The 20715-nt window shown below is 46.8% G+C and overlaps 1 protein-coding gene across 1 annotated transcript in view; it reads left to right on the forward strand.

Moving 5' to 3' along the window:
* Positions 1-20715, forward strand: part of ADAM12 (ADAM metallopeptidase domain 12) — a 395901-nt gene that overhangs the window by 262368 nt on the left and 112818 nt on the right. The window contains exons 5-6 of the mRNA XM_027529319.1: positions 5456-5532; positions 18901-19081. Coding sequence (XP_027385120.1) covers positions 5456-5532; positions 18901-19081 — 258 coding nt within the window. The remainder of the gene's footprint in view (positions 1-5455; positions 5533-18900; positions 19082-20715) is intronic.

Below are 20715 nucleotides of genomic sequence, written 5' to 3' on the forward strand. Positions count from 1 at the left end.
TCCCTCGACCTGGGCCACCGCCAAAGGGCATCAGTTCAGTTCAGTTCAGTCGCTCAGTCATGTCCGACTCTTTGCGACCCCATGAACCGCAGCACACCAGGCCTCCCTGTCCATGCCAAAGGGCATAAAGCCCCCCAAACCTCCACTCCCCAGAGCCAAATTCCCCAACCAATTTCGTGTCACCTAGTGTGATGAGTCTGTCTCTGGTTTGTCAATTTGTCTGTATGATGACTTGTTGTTTAGTTGCTAAGCCATGTCTGACTCTTTGTGAACCCATGAACCATAGCCCACCAGGCTCCTCTGTCCATGGGATTTCCCAGGCAAGAATACTGAAGAGACTGTGTCCTTCTCCAGGGGAATCTTCCTGACCCAGGGGTCGAACCCAGGTCTCCTGCATTGACAAGCGGCTTCTTTACCACTGTGCCACCAGGGAAGCCCTGTATGATGACTTACTACCTTATAAATATGCAATCACATTTAGTTAATCATGTTTTTAAAAAAAGAAATTCATGAGATTGTAATTGTCATGGAGGATCTGGAGTTTGGAGTTCTAGTAAAAGTCAAGAGTGAGAGATGGACTTGCTAGTCAACTGTCTGAAGGTGAACAGAAAGCCGTGTTAGAGCTAGAAATGAGGTGTTAACTCTGGCACTGACTAAGAGTTGGAGTTGTTTAAGGGCCAGTGTACAAGAGCTGGGATGTGCTCCCTCCTCTTTGATAAGCAATGCTTCATCCTCGTTGTTGAACTGAAAATTAATTTTATACTAATTTGTTCTCAGCTCATGCTTTAATGAGCTTATATTTGTGAGTATTTAATTTGAAAGTACATTTGATAAGTAATCTATTAAAAAGTAAATTGAGACTGAGAATAAATGAGTTTGAAATTACAAAGGTCAGTCATTATAGACTATTGTCACCAATTGGGTTTTAATTTTTTAACCAATACTTGATTTCTGATAGCAGTATTTCACAGTTCTCTAAAAGGGAGCAAATGATTTCAGGCACAGGACTCTCAAAAAAAGTAGGTGAAAGCTGAGTGATGCTGGTTCCCCAGGCAGCCTAAACGGAACACCAGCTGGGTTGCTTCACCTTCTGAGTCGTCTCAGCTCCAACATGCCTGCTGGGTGCCCAGGACTGAACCCCACCCCAACCCTGTGCAGAGGGGACCACACCCCCCTGATGCCCTGGGGCATTGCATTCCAGTTGCACAATCTCCCCATGTTTCTAGAATTGTTATAACTCCCAACTCTACCCAAAGCTAGAGTTACCTGGGTGAGGGAGGGGCAGTCCATGGAGCCTTTTAAAACTTACTTGCCATGGAAACTGAAGAGGCAGACTGGTAGCAAGGGTCCCCCGTGGGCTGCCTGGATGCCTGTGGCCTGGCTGGATGCAGGGTGCCCCATCGCTGCCCTTCACGCACCCCTTCCCGAGCCATGTGCTGTTTGAAAAGGATGTTCTTGCCAGGGGGGGCGGAGAAGGGCAGTGAGCCTACGTCTGTGCCTGAATCCTCTAGCCAAGCCAGTCCTCTAGCACGCTCTCCCTCAACTGTCCTTCTCCCCCATCACCCATCTTTGTGCATATGCTCCCCCTCTGGGTGGTTCCCCATCCCACCTCTGTCCCTGGACACGAGGCACCCCACTCCTCTACAGTGTATGGGGGTCCAAAAGGAGCCCCCCAAAGCTTTCATTGTTTGTGGTAGGTTTAACCGACAATATAAAAATCCAAGATATGCCACAAACTATTAAGCTGATAAGATGGCCCAACAGCAATGTCTGCTACAAGATCAACTTTAAAAAATAAAAAAGCTTTCCTTTACACTAAAAATAACCACGCATAAGATGAAATAGAAAAAAAGATCCTATTTGAGATATCAATAAATCTATACAATACCTAGACATAAACCTAATGAAAACTTTCCAAAGCCATCCAAAAAAATTCTAAAACTAGACCAAAGGGTGCAAAAAATGGCTTTATTGTATGAAGAGAAATACCATGTATGTGAATAGAAAAGCTCATTATTTGAAAACTACAAATCCTGACTAACCGACCCATACATTCTAAGAAGTCAAGCTGAAAACTCAAAGGATTATTGCAGAGCTTAAAATTTGATTCTAAAATTCACCTGAGAGAGAAAATAGCCTATAATAGTGTAGAAACTTTTGAAGAAAAATAGAATCAAAAGAAAACTCACTCTCAGCAAGGTTGCCAAGACAAATTAGGGAAGTAATAGATTTCTAAAAAATGGTTCAGGGCATCTGGATATCCACATGCAGAAGAATGAAAATGGACCCCTACTTTAAGCATGTATGAAAATTAATTCAAAGTGAATCAAATATCTAAATGCAAGAGCTAAACCTGCAGAACTCTTAAAAATAAGTCTTCATCACCTTAGGTTGGGTAAGGGTCTATCAGATATGGGACCTAAAGCATAAGCAAATAAGTTAAAAAATAGAGAGTTTGGACCTCATCAAAGTGATCCACTTTTGTGCTTCAAAATACATCAAGAAAGTGAGAAAACAACACACAAAGTGGGAGAAAGTATTTTCAAATCACATAAGGTCTAGTATCCAGGTTACATAAAGAACTCTTTCAGCTCAACAATGAAAAGACAGAAACCCAGTTAAAAAGCAGGGAAAGGATTTGAGTAGACATTTCTCCAGAGAAGATAGACCAGTGGCCAATAAGCATATGAAAGGATGTTCGGGGACCTCCCTGGCGGTCCGGGTGTTAGGACTCTGAGCTCCCAGTACAGGGGGTGCGGGTTCTATCCCTGGTTGGGAAACCAGGATCCCACATGCCGTGCAGCACAGCCAAAAAAGGATGTTCAACATTTTAAGTCATTATGAAAATCAAAACCACAGAGAGATACTACTTCACATACACTAGGATGGACGTAATCAACAGCGTAGACAATAGCATGTGTGGGCAAGGATGCGAAGTTTGCACATTCCTCCCACACTCCAAGGATGCGAAGTTTGCACATTCCTCCCACACTCCGAGAATGCAAAATGGTTCAGCTGCTTGGAAAAAAAGTTCAGCAGTGCTTCACAATGTTGACAGAGTCACCATAAAATCTAGCAATCCCACCTACCCATTTGTAACCATATACCTACCACAGTATATACCCAAGAGAACCAAAAAGCATGTTCACACTAAAACTTGTAGGCACATGTTCATGGCAGCACTATTCAAAACAGCTAGAAAGTGGAAACAAACCAAATTCCCATCAAGTGTTGAATGGGAAAACAAAATTTGGTATATCCCTACAACATCATTTTGGGCTTCCCTGGTGGCTCAATAGAAAAAAAAAAAATCTGCCTACCAATGCTGGAGACTTGAGTTCAATCCCTGGGTCAGGAAGATTACCTGGAGGAGGAAATGTCAACCCACCCTAGTATTCTTGCCTGGGAAATCCCATGGACAGAGAAGCCTGGCAGGCTACAGTCCATGGGGTCACAAAGAGTCAGACACGACTAAGTACACAATGTCATTTTATTCAGCAATGAAAAGGAATGAAGTACCAATACTCATTTCAATGCTACAATGTGAATGGACCTTGATAACATTATGCTAAGTGAAGGAAGTCAAACACAAAAGGCCACATTATGTACAATTCCACTTACATGAAATGAACAGAAGAGGCAGATTCGTAGAGACAGGAAGTAGTTTAGTGGTTGCTGGGGGTGGGGCGTAGTGGAAGTGCCTGCTAATGGGTGCGAGGTTTCTGTGGATGATGAAAATGTTTTGGAATTAGATGTGATGCTGGCACAACATTGTGAAGGCCGTAATGCCCGAAATAGCATGCTTTTAAAAGGGTGATTTTATGGTACGTGAAAGGAATCACAATCCAAAGAGAGAACTTGCTCTGATATCAAAATGTTCCTATAGAAAAATAGGAATGAAAACAGTGTGGTGACGGCTCAGGAATGGACTGAGAGAGGTCTGCCTCAGTGGTCTAGCCCAGAGAACAGAGGCGGAGCCAGATACGTGTGTGGTTATTCAATACACGACAAGGGGACTAAGAAGAGGAACATGGTGGTGAAGGACAGCTGGCTCTTGGTTCATGGGGCAAGTTAGAGTGCAATGTCACACCTACACAAGAAAAAATTCCAATTTAAAGAGCTAATCCTCAGACTATAGAAACAGAAGAAAACAAGAGAGGACATCTGAATAACCTTGAAGAAAGCCATCTAAAGTAATACCCAAGGTGTATCAATTTGACTTTAGGAGAACTGGAAAGTCTGTACAACAAAAGATACCGTGAGTCAGGTAAAAAGACGTTTCTTACAGAGTAACAGGCAAAGTGTCAGTATCCTGAATATGTAAAGGACTTCCAGAATCCACAAGAGAAAGTCCAAAGAACAAGTGCCCTGCAGCACTCCCATCTCCTGCCTTTCAGATGATCCCAAAAGTTTGTCCTCGATTCATTGACAAAGAGATCATCGTGGCCCCTTTCTCACGGTATCATCAGATTTCCCTGGCCACCCAGTCTCCTCCAGTCCCCTTGCTTAGCACAGTCAAGGTGGTCTTTGGAACGTTGTCTCTATCAGGCAGGACAACGGGACACCCAGCCCTGCCCTGGAAAAGTGAGTCCCTGACCGAAGGAGCTGTGTGCTGAGGCTGAAACTCCAGCGCCCACTTCCCCTGCCCCTTGGAAGACGCAGCCCACTGCTGGGGACCACACACCGGTGGACTTTGGATGCCTTCAATGAGGAGCGCTGAGTGCACTTAGCCAGCCAGCCACTTAATTGGGGCTGCAACGAAACCTTTGTTCAACGATAAAATTAACCTTGATTCCGGACAGGTATCTGTCTTCACTGAGGAGGTGTCCATGCTGTGATTTCTTTTGGCAAGTGACATGATTAAAGAAATTGAATCTTGCAGGCACGTCACCCAGGGATTTTTGCCTCAGAAGACCTTCTTATTTTTCTCTCCTGCTAGGAGAGCCTCTCTGCTCTCAGTTGGGCAATTCATCCAGGAACCCTCTCTGTCTCCTCACCCCGCCTTCCTCCCATCTCCTTTTCTGTTTTCCTAAGTCATAGATTTAGGCCTCACTTTATTGCATTTCACAGTGTGCTTAAATACCCCATACGGTTCCTCGTCTCATTACAAAAGACAATTTACATGAGTGGGAAATGGCAATGGCCATGTGATTTGTTCAGCTGCTGGACTGTGTCAAACCTTCTGCATCAGGGCTTTCCTGAAGGGTTTCAGAGAGATGAAAATGAAGCCAGGATGCGATTAAAGACCCTCCTGATAATCTCTTAAGCAAATCAGATATTCCTGCCATGGATCCTGGCTGGGTCACGAGGGGCTGGCATGAAACATTAAGACCGCTGGTTCAATATCTTATGCCAAAGGGAATTCCATTGCTGAAAGCAAGGTGGTTGGAGACGGTGGTTTTATTGTGAGTGGGCAGGACGGCATCGTGACTGAGTGGCTGTCTCGTCTTTTCAGGGTCACTGTTATTATCATGGACGTGTGCAAGGCTCTTCCGGATCGGCGGTCAGTCTCAGCACTTGTTCTGGTCTCAGGTAAGTGACCTTGATGGTGACAACTCTGCTCTTAAGCACAGCTACCGCGGACCAACCCCCTTCTCCAGTCGCTCTAAAGGAATACAGCAGTGGGTGGGCCTCGCCTCCACAGGACCCAGGAGTCCTCTTGTGAAAACTTGAAAGCCCCATGCCCCCCACCTCCTCAGGACCACCCCGTCTGTCCCCACTGCAACCCCCCCACTGCAGTGTGCCTTCCTTGGCTGCCCCTCTTTCAAGGTCATCCTCAGGCCTGTACATTGGCTGCTTTCCAGCATCTAAGGATTTGGAGACTATCTTTTGTCCATGTGGCTCCATGCTAAACAATTTCTGGTGTTAAAAAAAAAAAAAAAAGGACTTTAGGTATCTGCATTTCAACTGCTTGCTTCATAAAAATGAAAAGGGCCTCTTCTCACTAGGAGACAAAGCAAGCAACTGACTGAGCACAGATGCAGGTGAGCCAAGGACAGGTGTGGCCAAACCAGTGATATTAGCTGCTGCTGCTGCTGCTAAGTCGCTTCAGTCATGTCCAACTCTGTGGGACCCCATAGACAGCAGCCCACCAGGCTCCCCCATCCCTGGGATTCTCCAGGCAAGAACACTGGAGTGGGTTGCCATTTCCTTCTCCAATGCATGAAAGTGAAAAGTGAAAGTGAATTTGCTCAGTTGTGTCTGACTCTTAGCGACCCCATGGACTGCAGCCCACCAGGCTCCTCCATCCATGGGATTCTCCAGGCAAGAGTACTGGAGTGGGGTGCCATTGCCTTCTCTGGTGATATTAACTAACTAGGTTTAAATCATGAAGATGAAGGACTGGGTAGACAGAGCATTCTGAGTAATATTTAAATAGGACAGGTCCACCCTCTGTGCTTGGCCTTGCTGCTGCCTCTCTACTCCACATCCTTCATCCCGGGCCCATCCCCCCAAAGGTGCAGGTAACTGTCAGGGCCCCACACAGAGGGGTCCACCTCTCTGACCAGCTTCCCCAGAGGGGCTGAGTCTCAGCGGCCCACCTCCTGTCTCCGGCACCTGGAGATCGTTCCCTCCTGTGGGTACCTGGCACAGACCACAGTTTGGCAGAGGGATCCTGTGACATACTTGTGGCTGGAGTTTCGGGGAAAGTCAGGGGAACAAGTGTTGCGGCATCTGGGGTCGACCACCAAGGCTGGGTGGGAAGCCTGACAGAGCTCACTGCGTGGAGATGGTGCTCCGAAGAATGTCAGCTTCCCAGATCTTTGTGCTGTTGCTGCAAAAGCAGCAGACCGTGCGTCAACAGAGAAATTCCGGAGTTATGCAGTCAACTCTGTGATCTTGCGAGGGGAGAATCAGACCGGAGACAAAGCTGTATTCGATCAACTGCTCCCTGGCGGAAGAATCAATTGCAAGGGGGGATACAAAAGCAACTGGAGTAGCACCAGCCTGGGAGAGTTTGAGAAAGAAAATAGGGATTAAAAATCAAGTGAAATATGGTGTGACCCCAGAATACATTCAGAGCTAGGAATGTGGAGGAAAAGTCGAGAGTCCTGGGGGACGCATTAATTAGAGCCCAGCAGATTACAGTCCTGCAGAGAAGGAACATCCTGCTTTGCTTCAAAAAGGGCTGATCAAAAGATGGGCAGGCAGGGAGAGCTCCGTCCTGGAAGAGAGAAGAGAGGGAGGAAGCAAACAAGTCATCCTTCTTCACTTGAGTCTCGAAGGGGGACAGATAAGGAGAGAGAAAGGCCTGGAGATCCCAGTAGACAGGGGGATTAAAGAGGAAACAGCTCTTTAATGGAGGGAATGAAGTCCAATGTGGAAAATAGGTCATAACAACGAGCTCAGCCATGGAGCTTATCCTTCCTTTGTAAGGACTCCAAGTCAAACGGGAAGTTCAGGCCGTAAGTTAGTTTTGTACCGTATCGTATGTCTCCCCAAGATGCCCTGCCCTCCTTAGCACGGTTTCAGCGCAGTGTTCCTGGTTCTCCTGGTCTCTCTCTTGTTTGCACTCGCTGCTGTGTGCCTCATCCCCTGCTCCCGAGGCCCTAGCCCAGGAGTATCCCCATGACCAACGGATGCTCCACAGCACTGTCGGGCACAAGTAGCAAACTGTTCCAATGGTGGGGAGAGGATGCTGCCCTCGCCCCCGAGAGAAGCTCAGCGGCTGTGTTTTGTGATGGAACAGATGTCCAGCCCTGGCTCCCTCCCACTGGAGCATCCACACAGCCGTGTCCCCGTGTCCTGATTTGATTCACAGACACCACCCTGGCCAGAGAGAGCGTGAGATCCTGGAGGGAAGCAACTGTCTCTCGCCATGTCTCCTTGTTCTCTCGCTCCCCACCTCTCAGTTCCTGCTCAGAAATCTGGTACAAGGAGTCTCGGGGGCTCAGAGTCTTCCCATCCCCTGTAGGCAGGACGGTTAAAATTAGGCTTCATTTCTTAAGGAACCACCTTTTTGCTTGAACAGACGTAAGGAAAAGCATTCACAAGATAGATGAGGAGGCTGGTAGAGCTGTAAACCAGGCATTTGTTGTAATGACAGATGCATTTTTAAGTGGGGTTTACAATACCTGAGCATAGATATGCACACGCTCACAAAATGATTACTTTCATTATAATGGTTATTTCTGATCCCACGGACCATAGCACTAGTCAACTCTATCTTTTGAAAGATAAGTTGATGGACTATTTTTCAATAGTGTTGGGAGGCAAGAAGTATTCCTGCATTTTGTGTTATAGTCGATTTCATTATATAAAATTTAGTGCAGTAAACTTTATATTACATAACTAAAATACATACAAAACATTAAATGAACACAGCAATGTGTGTACTTATTCAATTAGCAAATAAGCTCACATCTGAGTATTTTGTTTAATTGAATTTTTGAAACTATCTCATGCTGCCTCCCACATCTAAGATGTGCTGAGAGCCTATTGTATAGTCAAAGCTATGCTTTTCCCAGGAGTCATGTATGGATGAGAGAGTTGGACCATAAAGAAGGCTGAGTGCCAAAAAATTGATGCTTTTGAACTGTGGTGCTGGAGAAGACTCTTGAGAGTCCCTTGGACAGCAAGGAGATCAAACCAGTCAGTGCTAAAGGAAATCAGTCTTAAATATTCATTGGAAGGATTGACACTGAAGCTAAAGCTCCAATATTTTGGCCACCTGATGTGAAGAGCCAACTCATTAAAAAGACCCTGATGCTGGGGAAGATTGAAGGCAGGAGGAGAAGGGGACGACAGAGGATGAGATGGTTGGATGGCATCACCGACTTGATGGACATGAGTTTGAGTAAACTCCAGGAGATGGTGATGGACAGGGAGGCCTGGTGTGCTGCAGTCCATGGGGTTGCAAAGAGTCGGACATGACTGAGCGACTGAACAACAACTAAATTGAATTGATCCCTTTGAAGAAGTCGACCAGAAATCTCAGTTGAGAAAGTGAACAAAGGATCTTAGGAAGAAAGCAAGATGGAGGGAGCAAGACTAGAGCTGGGAAATGAGGCTCGGCCCTCCTGCAGGACCAGGAGTGAAGGGTTGCTGTGGGGTGAAGATGCTGTGGGGTTGCTGGCCTCCCTGGTACCTCGAAGCCAGACTTGAGTGCTTGCCAATGCAGGTGGATGTGGGTTCTCCAGGTCTCACAGCTCAACCTAAATGACCCAGGCCACAGTGGTCTAAGGGGCTGAAAAGTCAGGCACGTGGAGATGGCCTTGCCTGTGCTGTCCTATCTGCTAGAAAGGCAGGGCCCTGGGCCCACCTGGTACTGCCTAGAACCTGGCACATTATAAATGCTCAATAAATGCTGGTGGAATCAATGTGCTGTCCCCAGGCCATCAGGAGGGCAGTGAAATTTAATTCTAGCCAGTCCAAAGTTTATTTAAAAAAAAAAAATCTTCAAAGCGTAGTAGATCATATTAAGAAAGAAATTAGATTAGAGTGGAAGTGAAGTGAATTTGACCTTGACCTCTGTTCTGTGACCTTCTGCTCCTGTAGCTTCTATTCGTCTGGGCTGCACTGGCCTCCCTTCACCCCGCAGGTCACACCCTCCCTGCCCAGGGCTCTTCTGCTCCAGTCACCTTCTTCCCATGGAGACACTCATTCCGTCATCCTGTGTAAACATCTGTGGGGGGCCACAGCTGGGCTCGGAGCCCATCCACACCATCTCCAAGGCTGCTCTGGTCCCCACCCTGCAGGACCCCAAGGTCAAGTCCCAATTCTCCCAGGCCCCACTCTCATTCAAAGCGTGGAAGGTCCAAATCCCAACTCCTCCATCCCCAGACGGGCTCCCCTCCTGAACTCTTTTCCATTACAGATCCAGCCCATCCCAGGCTCCTAAGTGTGGCGCCTGGGGGTCTCTGAATACCTCCCGCAGGGCCCCAGCCCCTGTCTGTGTTCCCTAACCCCCGCTTACAGTATCCCCCCTTCCCCATTTCCCCACCACCACCCCTGAGCAGCCTTCCCACCCAGGTTTTTAAATTGCCTCCCACCCACACTTCCTGCCTCCACCCTTCCCTTCACGACCATCTTGCACATTCCAGAAGGTCGTGTTTCAAAAACACTGCTTGATCATCTAAGTCCCGCCATCCTCTGCACTCCAAACCACACAGCTCCATAAGCTGTACACATCAGAGCCTCTTTTTCACTCCAATGCTTGTTCAACAGTGTTTCCACAGGCGTTTATCCATCACCTCCTCACATGCCATCCCTGCCCAGCCAGACATCATTTTAATGTAACAAAGTCAGGGCCACGAAGTAGGTCACACAGACCCACACAAGAAACTCAGCAGAGGGGCCCAGGGAACCATGCAGGAAGGGATGGTGGGCGTGGACCTCACAGGTTTTGGGTCAGCCTGGAAGCCTCTGCCCGAGGGCTGCCCCGGACGGTGGAAGCCTCTGCCGGGAGATGTAGCCCTAAGGCAGCTGGCATCCTACGGGACAGAGGGTGGGGGTCACCACTGGTTACAAGAGAAGGAGCCTGTGGATTTGATTGAGGCCCGGACGGAGGTGGGGAAGGCAGAGGAAGAGGGGCCAGCAGGAGCCAGGTCCTGGGGGCTGGAGGTTGGAGATGCCTAGAAGAGTCGGCATCGTCATCTGCACGAAGTGTGTGCAGCGCAGGAAGTGATGTGGCCACAGGGGCAGCCTGCGGGCTACAGCCAAGGTCAGCGCCTTGCCCATGGCTGATCACTGTCCGGGTCCCATGCCCACCCTCCTTCTGTGGGCCCTGCTGTCCATCCACATATGTCTCTCTTTCATTCACTGCATTCTGAGCGTGCTCAGACCTTTGTTTCACCTGCTCTCCTACTCCTTCAACCCCTCACCTGGTTCCCGAGCTGCCTCGCATCTCCAGGTCCCCCCAGAGCTCCCTTCAAGGCCCCCCATTTCCCACAGGCCGTTTATCAACCATGCTGGGCTGACTGCCGGCCTGTGGGCAGCTCTGAGTTGCTCTGGCATTTTACACTTGGAAGTCAGTGGTGCCCACCCTGGCACAAGCCCTCAGGGACATAGGAGAGGGGCTGACCATCCAGAGTGGCCAAGGACAGGGAGCAGGCTGGGGAGCCAGGTCCAGCCGTGGGCCATGTTGTTTTCCTAGGCCTGCTTTAACACAGGACCACACACTGGAGGGCTTAAAGCACTAGCAGGGTCTCCTCTCGTGGTGCCGGAAGCCAGAAGTCTGAATCAAGGTGCTGGCAGGGTTAGCTCCTTCTGCAGGCTCTGCGGGAGAATCCGTCCATGCCTGGCTCCTGGCCGTCCTCAGCATTCCTAGGCTTGTGGCCGCATCTCTGCCGTCTCTGCCTCTGTCCATGTGACCTTCATCCCTGGGTCCCTGTGCTTCTCATTTTTCCATCTCTTATGAGGACACACATCACTGAATTTAGGTTCTACCCTAAGTCCAGAATAATCTCATCTTGAGATCCTGAAACTTATCACATTTGCAAAATTCAAGAGCCGGGGAAGCTGAGCAGTGACTGCTAATGGAACAGGGTTTGCTTCGAGGGTGATGAGAGTGTTCAGGGGTAGACAGGGATGCTGTTTGTACGACTCAGTGAATATACTAAAACCCAGGGGATTGCATGCTTTAAAGAGGAAGCTTAATGGTTGGTGAATTAGTTCTCAATATAGCTGTTATTTTTAAAAGGAGCCTGGCTCGGGGTAGCCATCAATCATAGCTGCTATTTTTATTATCGATGTGCCAGCAAGAGGTATTCTTAAAATCTTTTATGACAGCTTGTTTTACCTCTTTGGTCATGTCTCCCAAACCTGGTTATAAATTACATTTGAAGCAGGAACCACAGGTGAGACGTCTTTATGGGTACCACGGGAGACGGCCCGGCATTTTGCACATAGTAGGGGATAATGAGTATTTGTTTTGATTGCACATGAGTATTTCACATGGAAATTATTTGTTGAAATTAAGCCCAGGGACTTCCCTGGGAGTCCAGTGGTTAAGACTCTCTACTTCCCATGCAGGCGGCACAGTTCGATCCCTGGTGGGGGAATGAAGATTCCCACGTGCCATGTGGCACAGCCAAAAAATGTTTTTAAAAACTCTGATGATACTAATGGGTTCACTAGTATCACTGCTGCTATCCCTATGTTTCAAACACAAATGGGCTGGGATATTATTTTTACCCATGAGCTCCTCCCATAAAGGAACTGAAATTGAATTTCATGCCAACTCATGATTGACAGCACATTATGTATGTGCACCAGTGCGTGCTTAGTCATGTCTGACTCTTTGCTACCCCATACACTGTAGCCCACCAGGCTTCTCTGTCCACGGGATTTCCCAGGCAAGAATACTGGAATGGCTTTCCATTTCCTACTCCAGAGGACTTCCCGACCTAGGGATCAAACCTGTGTCCCTTGTGTCTCCTGCATCTGCAGGCGGATTCTTTACCACTGAGACTGCTGGGAAGTCCTGGCCACACAGTGTTGAGCCTAAAAGTCTTTTTCCAAGAAAATTCAGTTAGCAGCTAAACATGGAAGTAGCCAGATTAATTCATATTTTTGAATCATCGTCTTATTACAGGTTGTCAAAATCCATGTGCCCTATCCTGTTTGCCTGGGAGTGGTATGAAAAATCATAGTAAGAACAGCACCATTAAGCTGTGTTACTGCCTGATGCACCATTGCTTTGGAGATTAAAAACTGAATTTTAAGAAGAACAAAACTTATCTTGAGGAAGTACAGGTCCCCTGGGTTATCACTTTGAAAGCTAACAGAATCAACTTAAAATTTTAATAGATTTCTCTTTGTTTCCTCTGAAAGAAAAACAGTAGGATTCCAACATTTAAAATAAGGCTGGCTGTTTTCAGAGCAGTAACTCCACTTCTCTGGCCCTTTGCCTTTTGACCTCTGCCCTCCATCAAGGCCAGCCCTGTTCTGGTCTCCACATCCCTCTTGAAACAGCACCAGCAGGAGGCAGGCAGGAGAGTGTGGGAGCTGACCACCTCAAGGTTCAGATACGTGGGTCAAGATTGGGTCCCACCTGTATCTCCAGCTACCTGTGTGGCCTTGACAGTGGGGAAAATGACCAGGTGTATCCTAGGCAGGGTGCCATGAGGGGTGGCCGTCCTCACCCTCAACCACCCCCTCTCCTCTGCTCTCCTCCATTCACCACCTCTGACTGCCCTGGAAGGTGGCCTTGCTGCTGCTGCTGCTGCTGCTGCTGCTGCTGCAGCTAAGTCGCTTCAGTCATGTCCGACTCTGTGCAACCCCATAGACGGCAGCCCACCAGGCTCCCCCGTCCCTGGGATTCTCCAGGCAAGAACACTGGAATGAGTTGCCATTTCCTTCTCCAATGCATGAAAGTGAGAAGTGAAAGTGAAGTCACTCAGTCGTGTCCGACTCTTCACGACTCCATGGACTGAAACCCACCAGGCTCCTCTGTCCATGGGATTTTCCAGGCAAGAGTACTGGAGTGGGGTGCCATTGCCTTCTCCAGAAGGTGGCCTTACCCTCCCCATAAGGGCTGGTCTAGTGTTCCCCTCTGCCTCCTAATATCCCCAGGGAGAAGATACCCACACTCTTCATCTCTCCCAGACACTGCGAATTGACTTTGAAGCTTTCCCCCTCCTCTACCAGTGGGAAAAGAGCCTCACTTTCGAAGTCTGCTGGATTTAAATCCCTCACGCTGAGAATCTTCCAACTCCAAGTTTACAACGAACTACCTATGACATACAACTTAAATCACATCTGCTTATCTAGCCTGGGGCCAGAAAGGGCTGTGAGAACATCAAATTTTAAATCTCAGAAACCCTGAATCCTTGAATTTTGTGTCCACTGTGGTTTCCAGCAATCTCTAGAGCTAAGTGATTAATTATACACAAGACAGGCCAAAGCAATTATTTAATTAAGATGTATTCTAGGCTGCCAATGGTTTGCAGCAAAGGGAAAGACTTCACCCCAGTTTCTCAACATCTGGCCCTTGGATGACTTAAAAGATAAAAGGAGATACCAGAACAATTTTATGACTGAATAACAATTTCTAGAAATTTTCCATTAAGTAGAAAAACTTCTTCAGTCATATGCTTCTCATGATTAGAACTTGGTGACATGTTTTACTGTAAGTTTTAAGCTTATTGAAATTCAATGCAAAATAGAAAATGTTGCAATACAAGATGAAATGTTGGTGTCATTTTCTTTTGGGGGCTGGAAAGTCAGTTTTCTAGCCAATCTCTCTTTTCCCTCCAAGTGTATTATTCATTTTCCACTTTGCCCTGGCCTCTTTTTTAAAAGAGCTTTTTCTTAATTGAGGCTTTTACAAAATCAACTTTAATAAACAGAAATCTCCTACTACCCATTCTTAACTTAGGAATCTAAGTTTTAGTTCATAAAGAACTTTTCAAAGAAAGAAAAAAAAAAATGCAAGCCTCCCCAGAGTTGATGACCAGAGCCATGTCTGTATGGTCTGCTTTGAGATTCCCGAAGACACTAGTTGGAGGGGGTGGGGGAGTATAAGAGAACACCTCTGTGCAAGGACTTTCTGTCGACCTGTGGGATTCGAAATAAGCCGAAATGTCCTCAGTTACTCCAGTTTCCCCGTCTCTGAGCAGCTATGCCGCCAGTGTTGGTAACACGCAGCTTCACTCCCCAATGTTTCCCAAGTGCCCCGTGTATCCCAGTGCCATCATTTCAGGTAGCCTGTGATCATCCTGAACATGACTGTGCTGTTCCTTCCTCTGCTTCTGAGACTTCACAAAACAGGACCCGGGGAGTAAGCCAGTTGAATAATAATGAACTGATTGGTGTGTGTGGGGGGGTTTACCAGTTGTATTCAAAATAAATATTTGCCTAATTCATACCCTCTCTTTTTATGCCATTTGAGTATTAGAATACAGTCATTCCATTAAAATATAAGAACGATTAAATGGTCACTTATAAGTAGGTCATTACTAAATGCAGGATGAGTGAATGGCTGAACAAATAAAGGAGCAATCGTGGGAGACATTTTCCAATCTCTTTCCTTTGGGAACAAGCTCAGGTTATCTGAAAGAAACTGATGGAGCACCTGACTTTTTCAGCTGTTACTTAAAGACTAAGCTATTTCTCAAATCCTTGGGTTCAGGCTATATAAATCACATGTGAGAACTGACTCCCTAAACTTGGAGTCCATGGACCACATCCATGGTTTTGAATCTCCTTAAATTTTCTGCAAAATATTACGGATCTATGTATATGTGACGGAGAAGGCAATGGCACCCCACTCCAGTACTCTTGCCTGGAAAATCCCATGGACGGAGGAGCCTGGTAGGCTGCAGTCCATGGGGTCGCTAAGAGTCGGACACGACTGAGCGACTTCACTTTCACTTTTCACTTTCCTGCATTGGAGAAGGAAATGGCAACCCACTCCAGTGTTCTTGCCTGGAGAATCCCAGGGACGGGGGAGCCTGGTGGGCTGCCATCTATGGGGTCGCACAGAGTCGGACATGACCGAAGCGACTTAGCGGCAGCAGCAGCATGTATGTGTGAATTCTCCTGGGGAGAGTGTAAGGAGATTCATGTCTCAAAAAAGGTTAAGAGTCAGTGTGTTTTAAGTGTCTATTTACAATCAGATGAATTTCCATGAAAATTGTGTTCACTTATGATTGTGGTCAACATGATTGGTAACAGAAGTTGCTAGATGTGTGGGAACTCTCGGAGCTGCCAGTTTACTGTTACCCAAATTTCCATTTCTCCAAAAAAAACTCATTTCAACATCAGGAAGAGCCTGTTTGAAGAATTTCCTGTTCCACATTGGAAAGAGAAAGTCAAAAACCAACCTGTAGGCTGATGTTCCCCCATCACTTAAAGGAAGCTGACATGGCTCACTTCCAAGAAGTAGGACACAGCCTTAGTGACAGATTTTCTCTTCTTGGGGTCCAAGATCACTGCAGACGGTAACTGCAGCCATGAAATTAGAAGATGTTTGCTCCTTGGAAGAAAAGCTATGACAAACCTAGACAGTGTATTAAAAAGCAGAGACATCACTTTGCCAACAAAGGTCCCCATAGTCCAGTAGTCATGTACAGATGTGAAAGTTGGACCATAAAGAATACTGAGCACTGAAGAACTAATACTTTCAAACTGTGGTGCTGGTGAAGACTCTTTAGAGTCCCTTGGACAACAAGGAAATCAAACCAGTCAATCCTAAAGGAAAGCAACCCTAAATATTCATTAGAAGGACTGACGCTGAAGCTGAAGCTCCAGTAAGTTGTCCACTTGATGTGAACAGCTGATTCATTGGAAAAGACCCTAATGCTGGTAAAGATTGAAGATTGAAAGCAAAAGGAAAAGAGGGTGGCAGAGGATGAGGTGGTTGGATGGCATCACCAATTCAATGAACATGAACTTGAGCAAACTCTAGGAGATTGTGAGGGACAGGGAGGCCTGGCATGCTGCAGTCCTTGGGGTCACGAAGACTTGGCTTAGTGACTGAACAACAGCAAGGACACAGCCTCAGCTCTGTCCTTCTCCAGAAGGTCACACATGCCTTGGGGTCCATGAGCTAATGCCACCTTCTGTCTCTGCAAGTTAAAATATTTAGCATATATGTCTATTTTTTAAAAGAATTTATGCATTTAGGGACCTCCTTGGTGGTCCAGTTGTTAAGACTCTGTGCTGTCACTCCAGGGGGCTCAGGTTCAATCCCTGGTCAGAGAACTAAGGTATTGCACAGCCCAAATAAATAAATAAAGTAAAATAGTTTTTTAAAAAGAATTTATATTTTTATTCCCAAATGTAAATGTTAGCACAAAGGGTTCTTTCTTCATTATCGTCACTCCTAAAGAAGCATGCATTGCAGGCAGACGCTTTACCCTCTGAGCCACCAGAGAAGCCCATAAGAAGCACAGTTATCTTATTAATGCTATGTTTTGTACCACGGAGCCACAGATGGCCAGGATAGGGAGAGACATGTGAACAAAGCACAGGATCTTCCTGAAATGGTCAGTCTTTGAATGAGTATATTAACAGAAGCCTCATCCTTGGGTCTGCCCTTGTCAATAACAAAGAGCTGCTGCTGCTGCTGCTGCGGCTAAGTCACTTCAGTCATGTCCGACTCTGTGCAACCCCATAGACTGCAGCCCACTAGGCTCCTCTGTCCCTGGGATTCTCCAGGCAAGAGTACTGGAGTGGGTTGCCATTGCCTTCTCCAATGCATGAAAGTGAAAAGTGAAAGTGAAGTCACTCAGTCGTGCCCAACTCTTAGCAACCCCATGGACTGCAGCCTACCAGGCTCCTCTGTCCATGGGATTCTCCAGGCAAGAGTACTGGAGTGGGTTGCCATTGCCTTCTCCAATGCATGAAAGTGAAAAGTGAAAGTGAAGTCGCTCAGTCCTGCTCGACTCTTAGCAACTCCATGGACTGCAGCCTACCAGGCTCCTCCGTCCATGGGATTTTCCAGGCAAGAGTACTGGAGTGGGTTGCCTTTGCCTTCTCCAAACAAAGAGCTACTGCCATGCAAGTCCTGCAACACAGCCAGGAAATGGCAGAGCTGGAACTCAAACCAGATCATTGGATTCGAAGGCCTCCTTCTTGGTCTCGGTGCTGAGGCATTCTTCAGGCCTCTAAAGAGCTGTATACCTTTAGCCCAAACAGACCCAGATGCAGACCTCAGCTCTTCGAGGAACGGTTATGTTGCTTTGTGCACTTACGTTACATTGGTTCCTTTATTCATACATTGCCCACAAATTAAATAAGCAAAGTACCCAAGAAAGCATCCTTTTTAAAACTCTTTTTTTCACTGAAGTATAGTTGGCTTACAATGTTGCATTCGTTTCTTGTGTCCAGCAAAGTGGTTCCCCTTTATGTGTATAACAGACTCTTTTCCATTAGAGGTTATTACAAGATAATGAATATAGTTCCTTCTGCTATACAGTAGGACCTAGTTGTTATCGATACTATATATAGTAGTTTGTATCTGTTCATCTCAAACTCCTAATTTATCCCTCACCCTCCTTTGGTCTTCCCTGGTGGCTCAGACGGTAAAGCGTCTGTCTGCAATGCAAGAGACCCAGGCTCGATCCCTGGGTTGGGAAGGTCCACTGGAGAAGGAAATGGCAGCCCACTCCAGTATTCTTGCCTGGAAAATCCCATGGGCGGCGGAGCCTGGTAGGCTACCGTCCCTGGGGTCGAAAAGAATCAGACACGACTGAGCGACTATAATCTAATCTAATCTCCTTTGGTAACCATGTGTGTTAGTTACTCAGTCATGTCCAACTCTACGATCCCATGAACTGCAGCTCAACAGGCTCCTCTGTCTATGAAATTCTCCAAGCAAGAATACTAGAGTGGGCAGCCATTCCCTTCTCCAAGGGATCTTCCCAACCAAGGAATTGAATCCAGGTCTCCTACATTGCAGACAAATTCCTTACTATCTGAGCTACCAAGGAAGCCCAACAATAAGTTTTTTTAAAAAAGCTTAAGTTTATATTCAAACTTATATCAGAATCCTTTCAACTATTTAGGAAATTTTGTTGATCAGAATGAATAATTCAGATGTAGGAATTTTCCTTAAAAAAAAAAATAATAAAGATTTCCCTTCGGAATCATGTCTGCTAATTTAGATCTAATTACTCTCTAAGCAGATGAAACATCTTTTGTCTCAACTCTTCTTCCCAGCAATGTATCCTCGAGAAGTAAAAAACAAATGAAAGGCATGAAGACTAAACAGTCTATTCTTTACCATAAAACATTTGAAACAAAAACTTCTCAGACTTGTCTTCCAAAATATTTGCAAAAATAAGTCAATGCAAGCATATGGCACAGAAATGCCCTTTCCAATTCAGACCCAGGATATATAAATAAATTGGTATTTCTTTTTTTATACTCTCTGTCATTAAGAACTGGGTTTTAGCCATAAACAAGAAGCTGCCCTTAAAAGTTACGTAATTTTTCTTCTTTCTTTTTCAACAGGGGACTCATTACATTTGAAAATAACACCTATATTTTGGAGCCAATGAAAAATGCAACCAACAGATACAAACTCTTCCCAGTGGAAAACTTGCCGGGCACCTGGGGATCATGTGGATCAAATACGTCGGGCCTCACTCTGCACGACAGGCTTCCACTGGCCTCCCAGACCCAGACAAGAAGGGTAGGAGGAAACCCCACATTACATCTCTGGAGACGGTGGGGGGCGCGGGGGCTCCAACTAGGGACACCCACCACTAGGCCATCTGGAGAAATTCTACCGTTTGTGTCTGAGGGATGGAGTCAACTACTTTATCTAGAGGTGGCTGATATGAGGTGGGCAGAACATAATCAGACACTGAAAACTCCGTCATTGTATTGCAAACGTCAGGGTCAGACTCACTGACCTGTGCTGGGTAGAGTTGGGCTCAGAGGGCTCAAAATCACCGTTCACTGTCTCTGATGATAACCTCCTGGGCTTGGCCCAGAAGTCTGCCCCTCCCTTACACCCCTCCGTGGTACACAGGCCTGGACCAGACCCTCTGCACCCTCGGGCAGCCCTCCTTCTACGGGAGGAGAAAGACAATATGGAGGTTTCTCCACAGCCAATCTGTTTTATATTAGGATCTTCTTTAGAATTCGGGAAGAATTCCCTGCCATTGCCCACTCTCCTGCCCTGGGTGAACTAGGGCTTGGTCCAGCAGTGTGGCTGAAAATGTGTGATGTTTACCCCTAGTCCAGACGCCATGGGGCGTCTGGGCATCCCACTTCTCCCCCTAGGTGTCTGCTCTCTGGCCACCCAGCCCTGGGTCTGCTCATCACAGGTCTTCCCTTCTGCAGCAGGGCTGGAGACAGAGGTTGCCCAATGCAGTTAGGAGCGCAATCTGCCTCCGGGCTAAGAGGTCACCACTGGTGCAGCACCAGGGAACCTCCACCCTGAATGGCTGCCTGACCCTTTTACATCAGTGACCCAGGGGCTCCACAGACCACAACCGAACTCACAAAAAGGAAAAGGGTAGCACCATCTGGCTAGAGGCCCCGAATTCAAAGGAGCACAACCTGATAGGAAGCGATCAGTGATTTACTGACTTCTCATCTCTGTCTTTCCCCTTCCTCTGTTGACAAGAAACCCAGAATCCGTTCATATGATGCCACTTGTGCTTACATTTGATAAGCACAACTTATCACTTGGCAATTAACACTCTTTGTCTCCCCTGACTTTGACAGGTTTTCAGAGGTCCACTTAACACCCTTCGTCTTACCTGACTTTGAGGGTTATACTGCTTACCACTCAAAGCTTTATGAAAACTGCGCCTCTTTGTATTCCTAATCATTTTTCTCCAAACAGTAAATGTTATCCTAAACGATTTCTCCTTCTTAAAAATTTCCTGTTGGCTGTGGCTAGGTGGTGTTCCCCTAACCTGCTCTTAACTGAACCACTTCAGGACTTTTCATTTTAATTTTGCATTCATTCTTTCCGTTCTGATTCTGCCCGTGTGACCCAAACTTCCTCTCTTTGTTAATATACTCCCAAGGGTTTCTACAGCTGGTGCTTGCAGCCTCGTTTTTCCTTGTTCTTCCCCATCACCCTGTGTCAGGCACTATGGCTGACCTTGACATTGACTCTCAGCAGGGGAGCAAAGATCTCAACCTCCAGGAATAGGGCTTGACAAGTACCCGCATCCCCAGCAGAAGCAGCTCCAGAGAATCTCCCTTCTCCTCCCCCCACCCCTTTTAGAGGGACAGAGTTAAGAGATGGAGTCCCAGAGACCAGCCTCTGTGCTCCCAGGGCATGTTTGCTTTACGTTTCAAAGGCTC

The sequence above is a fragment of the Bos indicus x Bos taurus genome, chromosome 26 (assembly GCF_003369695.1).
Source record: "Bos indicus x Bos taurus breed Angus x Brahman F1 hybrid chromosome 26, Bos_hybrid_MaternalHap_v2.0, whole genome shotgun sequence".
Lineage (NCBI taxonomy): Eukaryota > Metazoa > Chordata > Mammalia > Artiodactyla > Bovidae > Bos > Bos indicus x Bos taurus.